The sequence below is a fragment of the Petromyzon marinus genome, chromosome 3, assembly GCF_048934315.1.
Source record: "Petromyzon marinus isolate PM22_M1 ecotype Great Lakes invasive population chromosome 3, UKy_Petmar_22M1.pri1.0, whole genome shotgun sequence".
Taxonomy (NCBI): Eukaryota; Metazoa; Chordata; class Hyperoartia; order Petromyzontiformes; family Petromyzontidae; genus Petromyzon; species Petromyzon marinus.
Window position 1 is genome coordinate 9,196,079 of NC_133669.1, and position 17,767 is coordinate 9,213,845.

Below are 17,767 nucleotides of genomic sequence, written 5' to 3' on the forward strand. Positions count from 1 at the left end.
TGGGGTGGGGGGGGTCAGACATTTGTGACGATGTGTGACGAGTTGGGGGGGGTTAAGAAATGTGACGTCACATCAAAATACGCAACTTTAGATATAGACAACACTTTCTACTTAAATAAATTTCCTTTTAATGTTTTCTCCTACATCAGAGTGCAGCGTCACATTAAATACGCACTATAATGACAATAGTTTAAAGCGATTTGAAGCATGTTTTGAAATATGGTTTTTGGGGAGGGGGCAGAGCTTCGTGACGTCATATTTGAGGGGGGGGTCTGACTTTTTATGACGCCGTGTGACGACGGGGGGGGGGTCAAAAATCGTCCAAAATCGCGTGACGTCATTTATGGACGGCCCCTATCGGTCGCGAAAGCCTCCGTGTTTATGCTCGTTACACCACGTGCCCACGAAACCCCCCCCCCCCACACCTCCCCGCATCGCACAAAACAGACGACTGCCTGTGTTGCGATCGAAACGTCGTGACCTATTAATTTCTATTTCCGTGACTTGACCGAACGACCCAAAGCGTTGGCGACCATTGTCGCCGCTGCGACACAACCACGCGGTTAGGCGAACGGGGCCGCCCGTCGTCGCCGTGCCAACGCAACGCGCTTCCGGTTTACACGGGAAGTGACGTCACGCCGCCCTACCCCCCCACCCGCCTTACCACCCCTTAGTCGCCGGCTGCTCTGTGACCAACGCGCGCTGCCCTCAAAACCTTTGCCTCTTCGCCCGGGTTCGAACTCGGCCGTTCGTGGCGCCGCCCGTTGGCTTCTTTGACGAAGCCAAAGATGTCAATGCTCGCCGAGCGTAAGTCGGGTGTGGGTGGGTGGGGGTGGGGGTCGGCGTTTGTCGTGGTGGCAAGCGAGTGCAAGCGAGTGCACGTGCTCGCAGCGCCCCCCCCTAAAAAAAAAAGAAAGCCTCGGCTGGGCCCGCGTTGCTGGAGGCCACGGACGGTGGGTCAGATCGGTGGTAGTTGCCGCGTTGGTGGAGGTGGGAGTGAGTACCCACATTTGTGCCACCACCGCACGCCGCATATGCCCCATTTATACTGCTTGGTGAAGGAGGGGGGGGGCGGTGTGGCACGCGAGACTTGAGACAACTTTCCAATTACATTTTGATTTAAAGCTTTCGTGACTGAGGGGATTCATATTCTTGGTTCTTTCGGTAAAGTTACGTTGAAGAGAAACAATAAAATAATAAAAATATAATATTAAACTATATATTTTTATTATTATTTTATTGTTTCCCTTCTACGTGACTTTACCGAAAGAACCAAGACTATGACTTTCCTGTTGCTTGAACTGTCGGACCGGCGACCTCTGGATTGCAAGTGCTGTGTGCTAACCGTTAAAACTCAACTTTTATTTTACCAGGTAAGGCCCACTGAGCTATACAGCTCTTTTTCAGAAGCGACGTGGCCACAAATAATAGCTCAACGAAGTGGCTTAGGGGCCGTCCATAAATGACGTCACGCACCTGGAGGGGGGGTTGAGAAATGCTCAACTTTAAATAAATATAGACAACATGTTCTACTTAATTAAATACACTTTTTTTAAAAAAATTCCTACATCAGAGTGCAGCGCCACATTAAATACGCACTACAATGACAATAGTTTAAAGCGATTTGAAGCATGTTTTATTTTCAAAATGGAAATATGAGGGTCTGACTTTTTGTGACGCCTGTGACGAAGGGGGGGGGGGTCTAAAATCATCCAAAATTGCGTGACGTCATTTATGGACGGTCCCTGATGTGGAAATGTATAGCAGCCAAATACTCTAAACGCATGTTTTTTTTTATGTGTGGAGGGAAAAACTGGAGGACCCAGAGAAAAATCCACGCTTCCACGAGGAGAGAGACACCGCAAACTCCAACTATACATCAGACGTCAGGGTCGGGATCGAACCCATGACCTGTATACCAGGCGACGTAGCTAATATCTCACCACCGCGGCACCGTTACAGCAAGGGGGCATCGGTCATATGGTGGAAGTACTTTCCCGACAATGGGAAGGTGGAATGTTTTACCGCTGACTCCGGGATGCAGAGAAAGAGATGGAGCTGCTACCAGCTCAGCATGCTGACCTCTGAACCAGCTGGCCCCCTCCAGTGGCACACATTTAAATGCCCTGTAAAGAGTGTTAATTTCTGGGTTTTACTCCTTAATGCTGCAAATTAAAAAAAGGGAGGGGTGTTGCATTGCTGTGCGAGAGTTCCGAATGGATTCATTGTCTCGTGACATGATGCCAGTAGCACAACCGGAATAAATCGATTATTGAATTGAATGAGCAGCCTGCATTGCAAAAAATCTAATCACTAGGTCCGGGTGAGGGTGTGACATGTAACACCATGCCTACTGGTTTTGAGCTTACCCACTATGGAATTGTTATTTCCACACCTTACTCATTCGTGTCTCGGGCCACAGCATTGAGCTAGAGCAGAGTCATTGGCGTTTGTAATCGTTGTCGTCATTGTACCTGTGCAGCACGCAGGAAGCAGAAGTGGTCGGTGGACCCCAGGAACTCCGCGTGGGTCAATGACAACAGCAAGTTCGGGCAGAAGATGCTGGAGAAGATGGGATGGAGTTCAGGCAAGGCAAGTGGGGTTTTGTGGGCTGGAAGGGGCACGGAGGCTCAGGGGTACCTTGGTGGTGAGATGAATACTACATGTCCTGGTATACAGGGGGGGGTCATGGGTCCGATCTCGCCGCCGACACCTGTATATTTGGAGTTTGCATGATCTCCCAGTGGTCGTGTGGATTTTTTTTCGGGTCCTCCGATTTTTCTGTCCACATTTATGTAATAAGTGAATCTACCTTTTATCGGTTCGATTACTGGACTAATCGGTGAACACGACAGGAAATAAAAAGTCTCGCCTCTGTTCCTGTGTGTGCCGCTAATCGGGAGGTTAGGCTTGATGAAGCCTTTGTTATCATTATTATTAAAGGGGCCCGACTAATTGACCACGAAAAAAGTAGTGGATTAAAAAAATTAGCCAAATAATAAACTATTTCAGAAATTGTCCCAGCTACAGTTACTTACGAACTTCCTCCAGTGCGTTGTGGTTGTGCGCTTTTGCTTTTATGTCAGCAGATGGCGCTGATGTCACTTGGTAGTGGAAGACCAGTTGCTCAGTGTTGTGTCTCTGTCTCTCATTGATGTTCATGAAGGGCCTTGGGGCAAATGAGCAAGGTTCCACCAACCACATCAAAGTGAACGTGAAGAACAACAACCTAGGGGTGGGAGCCGCCGTTAACCAAGAGGTGGGTGGGAACACAAGAGGTAACCAGACAACTCGGTAGTGCTAGTGCCATGTCATCACCAGCATGATCCATCCACTGCTAGATGAAGGCCTGCCTAAAGTGTTGCCATCTCAAACGGTCTCGTGATACAGCAATCCATCTAGCCGCTCGGAAGACGTCCACTTGGGCACGTTCCCTCCTTTGTCACTCCGTCGTTCGTATTGACCCCCGCCATCATCCCTTGCAACGACATCTCTTGGCCAACCCCAATTTTCTTAACAGTCGCTACGATGCCTCTAACTTGCGTATATTCTAATGCACCAGTTCCTCTTCCTGTCTCGGTGGAATTCCTATTTTTGTTTGCTCATTAGCATGGGCATCAAATGCATAATCGTTGTGATCATCACTATCATCACCGTCATTTTTAACATCATGAATATATTGTCATTAATAATCAGCGACGTCATCAACATCGCTTTGAAAGTCATTGGTACAGTCACTGTCATAATATTCATCATCAGGGTCACCAACATGAACATTGCCATCATTGTCATCCTGATTATGCATTATACTGTCCTCTCCAGTCTTGATCATGATCATCATCATCCATGATCAGTCCAATGCTGAATGAAGGCCTCCCCAAGCCATCATCTCTCATGGCCCTGTGATATCACAATCTAGTGCCTACACACAAGCTGATTTCATCACTCTATCTCTGTAGTGGACGTACTTGGGCTACCACATCCAACTGTCTATGCGGTTAAAAGGGAGGTGGTGTCTGTGTCCATGCTTTTGCAGGACAAGTGGATCGCGCACCAGGACGACTTCAATCAGCTTCTGGCCGATCTCAATGACCAGCACGGGCAGCAAGGTAAAGTTGCATCACCAAGTCGCCTGCTCCACCCCTAACACTCACTTCCTGGGGGAAGTGCTGTCACCATGAGAAATTAAAGGCCTCCAAAAACTAAAAATGTCATACATTGAAATCGGAATGATGGGCGAGCAGTTTGTGGGTGGAGCACATTTGCTAAATAGTTACTAACCCTAACTAACCATTGAGCCAAACATTCACTCCCGCGAAAGAAGTTCAACATTTATACAATTAGCCCTAGTCCTGACAAACTAGCTACCCAAACACTTATACTAGCTGTACTCCCTCGCCTTAATCAACTAACCAACCGGCGATTACTACTCACCCTCCTAATCCTAACTAACTAACTCGCCAAACAGCCACTACTACTAGCCACCCCAATGTCCCTATCCTTACCCCTAAGCAGTCACAAATATCCTATTTTTGCCCATAACTAGCCACAAATACGAACCCTATAGTATTTCATCAAGCTCCCTTTTCACTTTCGTGTTCGCTTTTCATCTTTGGTGTCCAATGCGTCTTGTGATGTGGTGCTGCCTCCTGAGCATTGACCTGGCAGATTTGTCGGTGATGGAGATGTTGGAACTCTTTCGCAAAAGGAGCAATTGTCAAACATCCTAATTTGACCCATCATGACTTAAAGCTTTTGCGACTGCAGGAATTCATATTCTTGGGTCTTTCGGTAAAGTCACGTAGATAGGTTCAAAGAAAATAACAAAAAGACGACCGCTTGCGTTGCGATCGAAACGTCATAGTTTTTTTGTTATTTTTTGTTATTTTTGTTGAACATACCTACGTGACTTTACCGAAAGGCCCCAGAATATTTGACCCATCATACTATATGATTTTCAAATACGTTTTGCTGCCTGGCTGGCGTGCGGGCAAGATGGTCATGTTACCGTGCACATTTTTGCGAGATGACATCACCCATGTCTCGCAGCGTTAAGCCATTCGTGTTGTCCCGCTGACGTCCGCCGCCCCCCCCCCACCCACCGTCCGCCCCTGATGTATATCCCGAGCAAATGCGTGGACAGTGCTAGTTATCCTTTAAAACAAATTGAAAGGCAGCTGGGCAGTTCAGGTGCTAATACTGTGTCAGAGGCACTGAGCAAGCAGCTTTGAGATCCTGGTTTCGAATCCGTGTATCAAATGCCCGTGATTCAACCAGGTTCTCAAGTGTAGTTCGTTAATGTTGGCTGTGGCTGGGAATCAAACTCTTGATCGTTGGATCTGTAGCGCAGTACACTAACCACTGCCCCGTCGCTCAACCTGTCATGTCCCCAAGTGGAGAGATTTCCTTTCGGAACGATTGCAGCGAGCTGTGCATCACCTCCTGTAAGGGAGCAGCTTCAGACTATGACATTGTATATCTACTTCTGAGGTTACGTCACCAAAGCTCTTGTCCGCACAAGGTGGTGCACTCTGTTACCACACATGCCCTGCAAAAGAAGCGCTCGCCCCCACGTCAATCACGCAGAGCTTTTCTGCGAGACGCGGATCGTACGCGCTGCGAGCAAGCCCACTTATTGAGTAAGCGGACTTAGTTTTGTCACGAAAACAATTACGCAACCTTTATTATTATTTTTCTTACCACGTTATATTTTTGTTTTGCTCATATTAACCAGCTTGTGAAGCCACGTTTGGGCACAGCCATTAACGGGCATTTTTTTCCCTCCACCGTCCATTGTATGCGGTGCCCCCACAAACCACGCGGCACGGCCACCGATTGTTGCGGGACCGAGCTAGCCTTCGCCCGGCTGCACAATGGCCCATTGTGTCACAGCCATTAAATTGAGCCACGTCTCGGGAACGTGTTTCATTTCAGAGGCCACGGAACAAGTGCAGAAAGCCGCCTTCAGCCTGGAGGAGAAGTCAAAGCGATCCCGAAAGCGCGTGCATTACATGAAGTTTGCGAAAGGTGGGTTTGTCTCTCGCTCGCTGTCTCACTCGCTCGCTGTCGGCACACCTGTGGCGGAGATGTATTCAATAGAGGATTTGCTGCTTTTTTTTTTGCGTGTTGCCCGTTGACTTCCTGTTGTGCTGACTGTGTCCGTGAAGGAGACTTTGCAGTGGGCTTAGCTTCGATTTCCACTTCAGCGAGGCAGGCGTGGTCCCTGGTGGGGGTGGGCAGGGGGCGTTGAGGATTCTTGCCTGAACCGCCGAATGCACACGCGTACAACACGCACAACACGTACGCATATGTACACATATACATTCTGACACATACGTTCGTGCGCGGACGAGTACATTCACGTCTACGTTCATACGCGTATACATTCATTCGCAAATATATTATTATACGTATGCATTCATACATTTTAAAGGTACGTAAGCATGCTCCTGCTTTGTCCCATATGAAGCCAAACATTCACTTGTTAAATTTGTCAACATCCCAGCCCTTGAAACTCAGATCCTTTCATCAATGAACACAGGATATTATCACGATTTAAAAGTGTAAGGGTAAGAAATTAATAAAGGCGTTTAATGCATATGACCACTGAGTGACGGGAAGATGAAATCGCGACAATTTCCAAGTATACAACTTATAAACATTTTACCGCTAACAAATATAAACTACTTTAGGGTATAAAAGGGGCAAAGGGGTGCTCAGGGCAGGGGAACACGGCAGAGAAGAGAGCGACACTGCGGCACAGCCAGGGATGAAGCAACCGGGCCAAGCACCACCACCAACAACAGTTAATACAACAACTACATCAACAATTACTACAACAACAACTACAATTACTAAAACAACAACAATTACTACAACAACAACAATAAGGAGCCCGGGAATGCACAAACACAACTGGGCACTGTGTGCAGCTCAAAACACGACCGCAGTGAAATACGCCTGCTGTTAATGTGCTAATGACAGCTGCTGTTGCATAATAGCACGATTCTATAGTTTTTGTTCAATTAACATTTGCTACGAATGAATCTAATTATGTTAATGTTTTGAAGTCATGTTCCTTAAATAGGAATTTTCCAAACATTGCAATATAAGTCCCTCCTGAAAGAGAATCTTGGGACTCTGAAAAGTAAGGCTTTCATGGATAGGTAAATAAATAATTGTAAGTTATTTTGTATAGCTGTGTAAATATGTAATTCAAACCTATAACATGCCGCAGAGTTTTCATCGAGGGAAAATTGCTCGTAGGCGTGTGGAACCACAGACAAGCAGGAAGGCCGCCACGCGATGAGCCGGCGTCAACAATCGCCCAAGCTCTGCGGTCCTGTATATATTAAGGTGTGATCAGCCAATTAATGTTTACATGCTAGAGGAAACCGGAGCAATTGGTATATGTCATGATTTGCAATGTCTTGTATATATAATTGTCATGCTTGAGTGGCAGTGTAGCACATCGATAACACTTGTGCCTCGCACAGCCAGCAACTAGGTCGCCTTTCCATGTGGAGGTTGTGTGTACTCCCTCTGTCCTGCATGGGTTTCCTCCAAGTTCTCTGGTTTCCTCCCGTTGCTTACAAAATATAAAATCGTCCAATGTAATTGGTGTTGACAAAAACATCCAATGCGAATTTCACTGCACGTTACTCAATTGAGATTGCACATAGTAACATCCCGACCCCTACTGCTGGCAGGAGGGCTCTCCTGAAACAGTCTTGAGACTCGACGAGGCTTTTCCTTGGTAAACGAGCGTGATAATGTACGAGGTTGCCAATATATGAAGAGACAATCTTCTGCCCCGCGACAATTTGTAAACACGTAACGCCTTGACATTTTGAAGTCCGCGAATATGCAATGGATTTGTATTCTGTGCCGTAATCTTTCCAACTACTATGTGGGTGGAGGAGCAGGGAGGGGGGAATTCGCCACCCATGGACAGAATTAAATTTGGCTGAATAAGCTCTTATCAGCCCTGCGCCCACCACTGCCGCCACTACCGCCAAACGCCCTGGCTTGTCTCTCCCATCACCCTCCCCCTCCAGAATCGCTGAAGTCATCCTATGTAAAGGATCGTTTCCTTGACCTGTCATGACTTTTGTAAATCCACATTGGAGTTTCCCACTCCAAAGCGCTATAAAAAGGGCCGGGCGTCAGCCTCTTGGCAGCGGTGGAGGCGGCCCGCTTCAGAAATGGCCGGGGGGGGGGGGTGGGGGTGGAGGTTTGGGACAAGAGAAACGATCGTTGGCCTGCCATGCTTGGTGATGACGGAATATGTATATTTGTGGTATGTGAGGTGGTTACCGGTAGTGCAACGGTTAGCTCGCTGCGCTACGAACCCGCGGACCGGAGTTGCATTGCCGTTCAAGGCCAACACCAGTGACGATTAGCTAAAACGGGCCTGGGCCTCCCCTAGGTCGACTCGGCCTCAACTGAATACTTTGTGTGGTGTCTAAACATTTCCACTAGGGATACAAAGGCGGCCGGGTGTGGTGCTAGCCACCCACCCACCTCATGTGCCGTGCCGGCCTTCATTGGTGCTTGCGAACAGCACTTGCCCCAACAGCTTATGAAGGCTATATGGGGGATCTTTGTCTTACGTGAGGTGCTCACTAACAGCACTTGCGTAAAAACTCTGTTAAGGCCACCAGAGTAGCTTTGTGTTGTGTATGTGGCGTGTATGGGCAAAGTGCTGGTGTAGAGATTAGCGCACTGCTACAAACACGAGTTCGATTCCCGGCCATATCTGACATTAATAGTAATAATGTGAGTCCATACTGGGCCTCTTGTCAGCCAAGACAGCCGTAAATGAATACCTGGTACGATGTGTAACATCAGCACTGGCCAGGCATGGTGCTGTTGCCACAGCAACCTCCCTTTCGCCGTGTCAACCTTAATAGGTGCTCGCTGACCGCACTTGCATCAACTGTCTGTTAAAGGCTTTATGTGGCGAGGGAGGCAGGTGGCAGGAGCCAGGAAAGAGCCGCAGTGGTTTTGGATTGGGGGCAGAAGTCTGATTGTAGTATCGCTACGATCAGGGTGGCCTGGGTTGGGCAGGCATGTGGTCGTGTAGTACATTTACAAACTCGCCTATAAAAGCATGCGTAGTGACTTTAGAAAGTGAACCGCATGGCGCTCCCTCCCTCCGGTACTCGCCCCACCGCTCCTCCCTCCCCCACCACCTCCGCTCCAACCGCTCCCAGTCGCTGAGCGCTGACAATGGGAGTGGCGCCGAAAGTTACTAATTCTGGGAAGCGGCAGAGACGGCGGTGGGTGTGTTGTGCTTGGCGGCGCTTTCCTCGGGTAGCTCTCCTCCCCTCGTCCCCCCCCCTCCCACGGGGCCACTGGCGCGACACTCAAATCCCAGCGGGGGGGGGACCGCTATACAGAAACAATTAATTAACAAATTACGAGCGTGTGCCATCGCTGTCACCGAATCGTCCCATGGGTATTTTTTTTGCTGAAGTGACCTTTCTGATATTAAAACCAGGTAAGAGTCCACTGAGCAGTATGGCTTAATGCAGTGAATGGCTCATTTAGCAAATTAGAGGCCTCATTTACTGAAAAGTCAGTGGGGCTTGGGGAGTACAAATTTATAGAAGGGATGCTGGTTCTCAGTACTAACGAGTGTCAGCCAATTTGTACTTAATTTTTATTTCGTGACTTGCTTAGATTCCCTATACTTTGCACTCCTGTTGGGGTTTTCATTGTTTGTTGTTTTAACTTTTTGACCCACCCCTATTGGACACGTGAAAAAGAGCTTCAAAGCTCACCAGATTTTTCCGGTCTAAATAAATATTCTGATTCGGACTAATGAGTGGCGGCGAAAGGAGGGTACATTCCCGAGGATAGACGTCCACCGTGGAGATGGAACGTTGAAATCTGTTCTTGTAGGAGCTACATGGTTATTGCAACGCTTGAGTGTAAGGCTCGTCGACAACTTGGGGAGGGAGGCCCAAATCCAGCAGTGCATTAGCGGTGGCACTTCCCATGGTGCAGTTTTGTGGCAACATTGTTTTGCCTGTTATTGTAAATGGATGACTTTGAATGTATGGTTTGTTTGATACACAAAACTGCTCACGTGTCAATTGAAAATGTGTTCATTCACCAACCTTTTCCAAATGGCCTCATTTTCGCAGGGCACCACAGTGTAAAGTGCAATCTCCAACGATGAGACGAAAGTCAGTCTCGCCACTGCCACGAACCTACATCATCCACCAACCCTTGCCTCCAAAGCAATGGAACGCACACTTTCTGTTTAACATTGTTGCCGTAGTGTAAAAACAATTTGTTTTATTGTTAATCAGCTATTTCTAAATAATATTTGACTAACTGTACCAGATTCTAACCATTTTATGTAAACATAAATTCCAGCCATCCTGAGTCCACCAATGGGTAAAGGCCTTCCCTGACCATGGGGGGGGTTTGACTTAACTTTATCATGCTAGCCCCAGTGCAGGTTGGTTGAAGAGGTAGATTGCAGGGACGGTTCTCATATAATTCAGCACTGATGTTGGTTAGCCATGTCTAGGAGTCAAACTCAGTTCACAGGGTCGTAGTGAAGTGAGAAAATGCCTGTTCCACCGCCTCCACCCTAGCCCTTTTACCACCTGTAAAATTACCTTCAGATCTCACAACCAGTCGGCTCTGGCTTGCAGCGTGGCTGATAAGACACTTCAAAGTTTGAATATCAAACTAAGGGCAATTCCCTTCACCCCCCTCTCTGGCACCGCCTCCTGTGATGTCCCATTACACCCATTAAAAACCCGAGGCTCTTGTTTGCAGAGCCGGGGCTATGGTTGGTTGCTGATTAAACCAAAAGCTAGTTCAGTGTTTTAATTAATCCAGAGCTAATTCAAACAGACCCTATAATTTGGTGTCCTGTGTGTGCACAGTATACACCCTTTGAAAGGCTTAGCACTTTAGGATAAGTTATATTCTAAAAGAAACATTACCATTACGTAATGTTTGTATTTTGTGATGGCCAATGTGATTTGAGCCAGATTTAAATCTTACTAAAATGGCCGAAAACGAAATCACCTGGAGAGACGCACTGCCCGGTCTGTCTTCTGCAGGGTTGGTGATGAAGACATCGCCACGTGTTTTTTTTGTCAAAACTGTTATGGTGCATACAATGGTAAAGGCATAGCTTTCCCACCAGTTTTAATGATTCAGGTACTTTATTCATTGCCAGGTGAGAGCCATTTTGACGTGTTGGTGCGGTGGTCATTCGCGCGCTGCATTACAAACCCGGTGACCGGCCTGGTGAAGTATGGTCAAACACTCTCCATCACTCGAATGGTGTGAGGGAGGTCTTTGTCCAGCAGTGGATTATTAGAGGGCTGTAAAAAGAAAACCAAGAGAGCCCTTTAATAAAAGTGTTTTTTTTGTACAAGAGAAACATTTCAGTATATTAAATATTTATTTTTATCCATGAAAAACATCACTCAATCTTTAGACCCACATGTATACCCAGATGTCGGTTATTGTGCCACCGCCAGTGAGGCTAGCTTTGTGTTGTATTGAGACATAGCTGCATTGTAATGTGTTAAAATACGACTCTATATTGCAACAAGGTTTGTTAAGCTAGGCTTGTTTTTGTGCATTACCGGTAATCACGTGAAATAAACGTTTTTTTTATTATAATTACCTGTTTGCTGCGCATAGATAAATGTCTCGAGCAACATGTGTAAAATGTTCATCTTAACTGAGACTCGGCAGGAGCTGCCACAGTGGTGTCACGGTCAGCACACTGGACTGACTTCTCCTGGTGCGGCAGTAGAAACGATGGTGACAGTTTCTTAAATCCTTCCCAGTGCCTCGGTCCACCCAGCAGTATAAGCGGGTGCACCACAGTTAGTCGGTTGGTAGGTTGCGTGTGGTGGGGAAAAGTGTGGGCATAACACCTTTCAAGATGTCTGGACAGCGTGGAAGAATAGGCCAAATACTTCCTGGAGGGACCTCTCTAGAGCTCCCTCTGGTGAAGGCCCTTCTGCCAGCAGTGGCGTGAGTAAGGTATTACAGGACTACACCTTAACCTTCGAATATTTACCCACAAAGTGGTCAACGACAGACAAAGAAGTTCACAACCCCATGACTTACATCTCCTGGCCACTTGGTTGCGCACAAGTTGGGTTACGGGAGTTTCCCAAATCTCTACGTGATCCACCAACCCTCCCTTCTGCAGTGCTGTATCATGGACGTTTGCCACCACCGCTACACCCGCATGACTCGGCATTCACCTCCCTTTCCCCCACCACCGCCCCGCACGCCCCCCATTCATTTTGCCAGGCAAGGACCTGTCCACGCGCAGCGCTGACGACCTGGCATGCGTCTTCGGAAAGCGAGCGAAGAAATCCCACGGGGAGACGGAGCGGGACGCCCCGGCCTCTGTGCAGGAGGTGAGGCTAACCCCACGTTAACCCTTCTCCTCCTTCCGCTGCTGCTGGTGGAGGAGGAGGTGGCAGGAGGAGCGACTGACAGCGATTTTCATTCCGTTTCCACTCTGAAGCGGGTTGCCTGTGCTATTTAGCGCGGCGGACATCGACTGAATGAATGATTGAGTGGATAAATGACTAAATGAGTCCTGCGGTTGCAGCGCTTGAGCTGGTGCGGCCAATCTATGTCTCTGCCGCTCTTACTCTGTATGTTCCTCGTCACGGTACATGGGCGGGTGGGCAGTCGCGTACGTGAATTTTTGTTGTGCGCTCTGCGTTAGCCGTGGCTTTTCAGCGGTGGCTTGCGAGGGGGACTCTCGGTCCTCGGGGCTGTTGTGTTGCCACTACCTCCCGCCAGTGTTAGAACGGAACGGTGCACGCTGGTCAAGCCTCGGGGAGCCCTGACAGGCATGCGCGTGTACGTGCGCGTCTCCTTTAGTGAAACATGACCGATGGAGTAATGTGATTGTCGCGGTTTAATTGGACGAGCGCGGCGGTGGCCCCAGGAGACTGGGAGAGGGTTAAACCGCGACGGGTGACGGCACATGTCGCTTGCAAGGAAAATCCTATTAATTTGCATAATTGTGCCGAGCATTCCTACACACGGCCCTCGTTAACGTGGGCGGATCGGGGCCGCGTTCACGGGGATTAAAACACGCGGCGGTCACGTTGCTCGTATTCGGAACTAATGACATCGCCTGGCGACCTTGTGGTTCGTTGGCCCGTGCGTGTGTGTGTGAGGTCAGAAAGGCCTGTGTCAGGTTACTACGGAGGTGGCTGAACAGCTCAGGAGTGTCGGAGACACTGAGCCAGTAATCATCACTTGAGGTCCTTGGTTCAAGGCTTAGGTCTGGGTGTCCCTCTTGGTCTCTCATCGTCATCACCAACATCAGGCATTATCTATCCATTGTTGGACAGAGTCCTCCCCAAGCTGTTGCGCCAGCTCTCACGGTCTCGCGATGCAGCAATCCCTTCACTTCCTGCACACGAGCTAATTCCGTTGCCCCTTCTCTGCGGCGGTGACCATCCTCTCAGGGGTGTTTCCTACCTTGGCTTGAACTCTGGTCGTTAGTCCTTCAAAACCACATGTCCTGCCAGTGCTTTCAGGGGCATCATAATGGCCATGTCGGAGGCACTGAACTGGCAACGCTGTGAGGCCTGGGTTTGAATCCAACTTCCCACCTTGTGTGATAAAACCGGGTTCTCAAGTGTAGTGAATATATGGTCTCGGCCCAATCACAAATGACTGGGAAAAAGAAAGTCATTCTCTAAAAAAATTAATGGATTCATTCCTGCCTTACCTTGATGGATTATTATATTTGTGTTTGTATGGCGTGGTTGAAAACAATGAACTACGAGTTAAAATAGAATGTAGTAGTTCTCTTTAGTGTTTGGGTAGAAATGGCCTTAGTAAAGGACAGATCTTCATCACTCGCGCAACAACTTATCGGGGTACCATATAAAAGGCTTGCCTTTCTGAAACCAACTCCTAACCTCGCGAGCATCCTTGTCTAAACTCGTAAGCGTACCAATACTGGCGCATCGTGGGGGACGTATCCTGGTGAAAGAATTTATGTAGGCACCCTCTGTCTTCATAGTCGGCATCTAGGCCTCTCTCCCTTCTATGGGCCCTGGTGCAGATGCACCTCCTGCTTACTCAGTAGTTATGCCACTGCTTTAACTGAAACTCATAATCGCTAACAGTAAACCCTAACCATTAACCAGGTATACTCCCTCCTAACCCTCAACCCCAATCCCGGGGTTGATGGTTTCTTTGTACGTTGGAACCACCAATCAATCAATCTTTGTTTTACGGTGCAATATCACCCTCGATAAGGTGAGCATCGGTGCACGTCGCCGCAGACCGGGAGCGGTGCAGGGGCAACGTTGTGCGAGAGCGGTGCCGTCCCACCTTTGGGGTCGCGTTTTTTTTTTGCCGTCACTCGTCCAAACCTCCCTGCCGCCTGCCCACCCCCAGCCGCTGCCAAGGCCCCCACCCCCAAGCTCTCCTTGGTGACTTCCTATGGCAGAATGACAGGGCATCGTGACTGGGCCTGGCCCACCCAACTCGTGCTGGGCCACGACCCGGCGGCTTTGCTTCTGCGTGCCTTAAGCAGCGTGCTTGTTTGCATTTTCGAGCAGACTGTGTACGTTTCATTCCCGTTTGCCAAGTTGGAGAGAGAGCGATGGGCGAAGTTAAAATCTGATCTGCGGTCGACGTGGCACGTAGTTATACATTGTCCATACATTATTCATAATCGTCATTCTACATCATCCTACAAACTCATCATTGATCTATATCCATTGTCATTTTCCGTGCTCGTCCATTCATTATCATCATCCGTAATCATCAATGACCAATCGCTCATGAATTATTCATGCATCGATCCTTTGTTGATACAAGCATTGAATCATGTGCATGTGAATCAATTATTCATGATGTAAGAAAACTACATACAGATTTAATGATAATGCTTCATTTTGGCTCCTGGAGCAGAAAGAAAGCGGGACAGAGCAACCAAGAATCTGTACAAAACACGATGGCAAAAATACAAAAACAAAACTTGATTCTGGATCGTCCTGGTCAGAGACAACTTGATCATCATCTTTGTCATAGGAATGTGGAATTTCCACCTCTGACTTAGCGCCACCAACAGAGATGTCCCCTACCCATCACCACTCATTGCCTTGGTTTTCTAAATTCCTTTCGTTGACTCGTAGCATTTTTGTATATTTACATGTCAATATGTAACTAGGCGTGTGTATTATAAATTGTTGTGCTCTTTTTAAAATAGGATCATCCATTCCCAACACGGATAACAAAGTTATTATGTATACAGAACCTACAGGTCAATGTTTAGGCTGTGGTTTGTAGGCATTTGTTGATGTTGCCAAAAAGCCAGTGTGGATGTGTTTAATTACCACTGTATAATATTTATTATTTCATCAAGTTTCATACCTTGCTGAGAGTTTTTAGGGTTTTTGTAGGGTTGGGCATTTCACCGTTTAATGAGGGTGCGGGTTTATAATCCCTATCACGTATTGGCATCTTGGATTAAGTAGATAATTGTTTATAGCCCTGCCATGTGCTCTCTAATCAAAAGTGCAGTGTTTAAAATGTACCCGCTTGTAACCAACGGCAACAGTGTGTAGAGTGCGTTTCATCTGGGGATGCATTACAGTCGTAAAATACTCAAAGTAATTATGCAGGGGAGGGTGGCACAGGGGTTAGTCCTGCCCGGTGCCTGAGTTCGAATCCTGGGCCGTGGTTACTATCTTCTCATTCTTCCTGTCGCTGATGCTGATATAGAGAAACGATTATATATTTTTTACATTGAGACGGCGAAGCTAGATTATTGCATCAGGAGTAGTGCAGTGGTGCGTCGCTGTGGTGATGATTTCTTTGTATTGGGCACCATGGTGGTGAGATGTTATCTGTCTCGACTAGTATGTAGGAGGTTGTGGGTTCGATCCTGACCCTGATGCCTGTAGATTTGCAGTTTGCATGTCTCTTTCCCCATGGTCATGTGGATTTTTCTCTGGGACCTCCGGGTTTTCCCTCCAACTTTAGAATCATGCTTTTTAGAGTGTTTGGCTGCTACTATAAATTTCCACATGCTAAACCATTTCGTTGAGCTATCATTTGTGGCCAGGTCGCTTCTGACAAAGAGCTGTATAGCGCAGTGGGCCTAAAAAATTGCTTAGTTTAGTATTTGTGAATCAGACATTGAGTCGTTATATATTCCAAGGTATGTTCCTGATGACCACAAGGCCATCTATATACCCTACCTTTAATTAAAATACATTACAACCCCTTGTCAATTCACTGCTGGATGAAAGGCCTCCCCGTGCCGTGTCAGTTGTGGATGTTGTTTAACCATGCTGCACCACGCTGGTCAACAGTGTGGGATGATGAAGTGGATGGAGGGGGGGGGTCAGAACCAGTTCGGATATCACTCCGCCACTGATAATGTTTGTGCCCGGGATTCGAACTCTGGTCCACCGGGTTCATAGCACAGTCCGTTAACTACTGTTCCACCACTCCCCCCACCTACCTGTGTGTATCTGTCTATATATCTTAACCCCGATTAGTACTCTGCCTGACCTCCCTGAGTAAACGATCGTCACAAAGGTGCCATGCTTGAGCAATCTTGCCTTGCAAGGTGCCATGCTTGAGCAATCTTGCATTTGTCCATTTTTTGTGACCCTCGTGTTTGCTGCGTTTATGGGGAGGCCTGTTTTTAGGAGCTTGTGTGTGCGTGATGATGGTGGCGAATCCTGTTATCTCTCACTTGGCATCACTGCCACCGCTGTTAAATTCTCTGTTAAATTCTCTCCACGTGGTCTCCACTGCAGTTCCGGACCCAGCAGTATAGCTTCAAATCCATTTGTTGTTGTTTGTGCAAATCCTACTGCTTGTTTTGGATGTATCGCAATGTGGGGGGGAGCTCCACGTCTACATCATAATCATCAGCAGCCATGATCAATCCACTGCTAGATCAAGGACCCACCCTGCCGTCGCAACCTCTCACAGTTCTGTGATGAAGCAATCCACCTCGCCACATAAAACACGAGGTGTGATATCGTTCCGACATTACGGTGGATATCCTCTCGGATGCATTTTCCCCTCTGGCTGCCACCTTGCCATGAGTCTCATTAGCCAATCATCATCATCCCTTCTAGCGACGACGTGTTCTGCCTAAGGCCACCGACTTTTCATGATTGCCAAAACGCGACGAGGTTTTCTTTGGGACCTCAGAGAGCAGTGCACAATCCCCCCGTGTTGGAAAACAACTACATAGAAATTAATTGTAATCGATGCGTCGCTACGTGTCTTGCGGTTAGTGTTGGCCTGCACCGTACGAGTCCGTCGTGCGTCTGCGTGCCCCCTTGTGACCTCAGTCGTGACCCAGGGACTCTGCGTGTTTGCGGGATAACACGATTCTATCTCCACTCCACAACCGCGCCCCCTCCCCATGCCAAAACGGGCACGCGTCTGTTTATGTTTACGTTTGGTGGGACTGGCTCAGGCTTTCCTTTCCATTCCCGCAGTGCGGTCTCTTTTCTTTTCATGCGCTCGCTCCCTGGTCTCCCGCTCTCACCTACCCAGCCACCCACCGACCCACCCGGCCAACAAAGCGAAACTCCCCACTCTATTGACATAGCAGCCCGTGGGTAGGTGCGGTACACAGGGGTGCGCCCTGCCTGGTATGAAAGCCTCTCTAAACACTGGCTGCTGCTGTTGTTGTCGTGTGGACGTGTGACCCTCCTGCATCGTTGAAGTGAACCAAGAAACACAACTGTTGTGCTGAGATATC

General features: G+C 48.0%; 1 protein-coding gene across 2 annotated transcripts in view; it reads left to right on the top strand.

Moving 5' to 3' along the window:
* The first annotated feature begins 631 nt into the window (after positions 1 to 631).
* Positions 632 to 17,767, top strand: part of PINX1 (PIN2 (TERF1) interacting telomerase inhibitor 1) — a 65,496-nt gene continuing 48,360 nt past the window's right edge. The window contains exons 1-6 of one of the 2 annotated variants that reach the window (XM_032981129.2): positions 632 to 807; positions 2,483 to 2,592; positions 3,167 to 3,259; positions 4,037 to 4,109; positions 5,935 to 6,027; positions 12,304 to 12,413. In XM_032981129.2, coding sequence (XP_032837020.1) covers positions 789 to 807; positions 2,483 to 2,592; positions 3,167 to 3,259; positions 4,037 to 4,109; positions 5,935 to 6,027; positions 12,304 to 12,413 — 498 coding nt within the window. In that variant the 5' untranslated portion in view covers positions 632 to 788. Of the gene's footprint in view, positions 808 to 847; positions 954 to 2,482; positions 2,593 to 3,166; positions 3,260 to 4,036; positions 4,110 to 5,934; positions 6,028 to 12,303; positions 12,414 to 17,767 lie in introns of those variants that run through there. The other variant, XM_032981137.2, reaches the window with a different exon arrangement.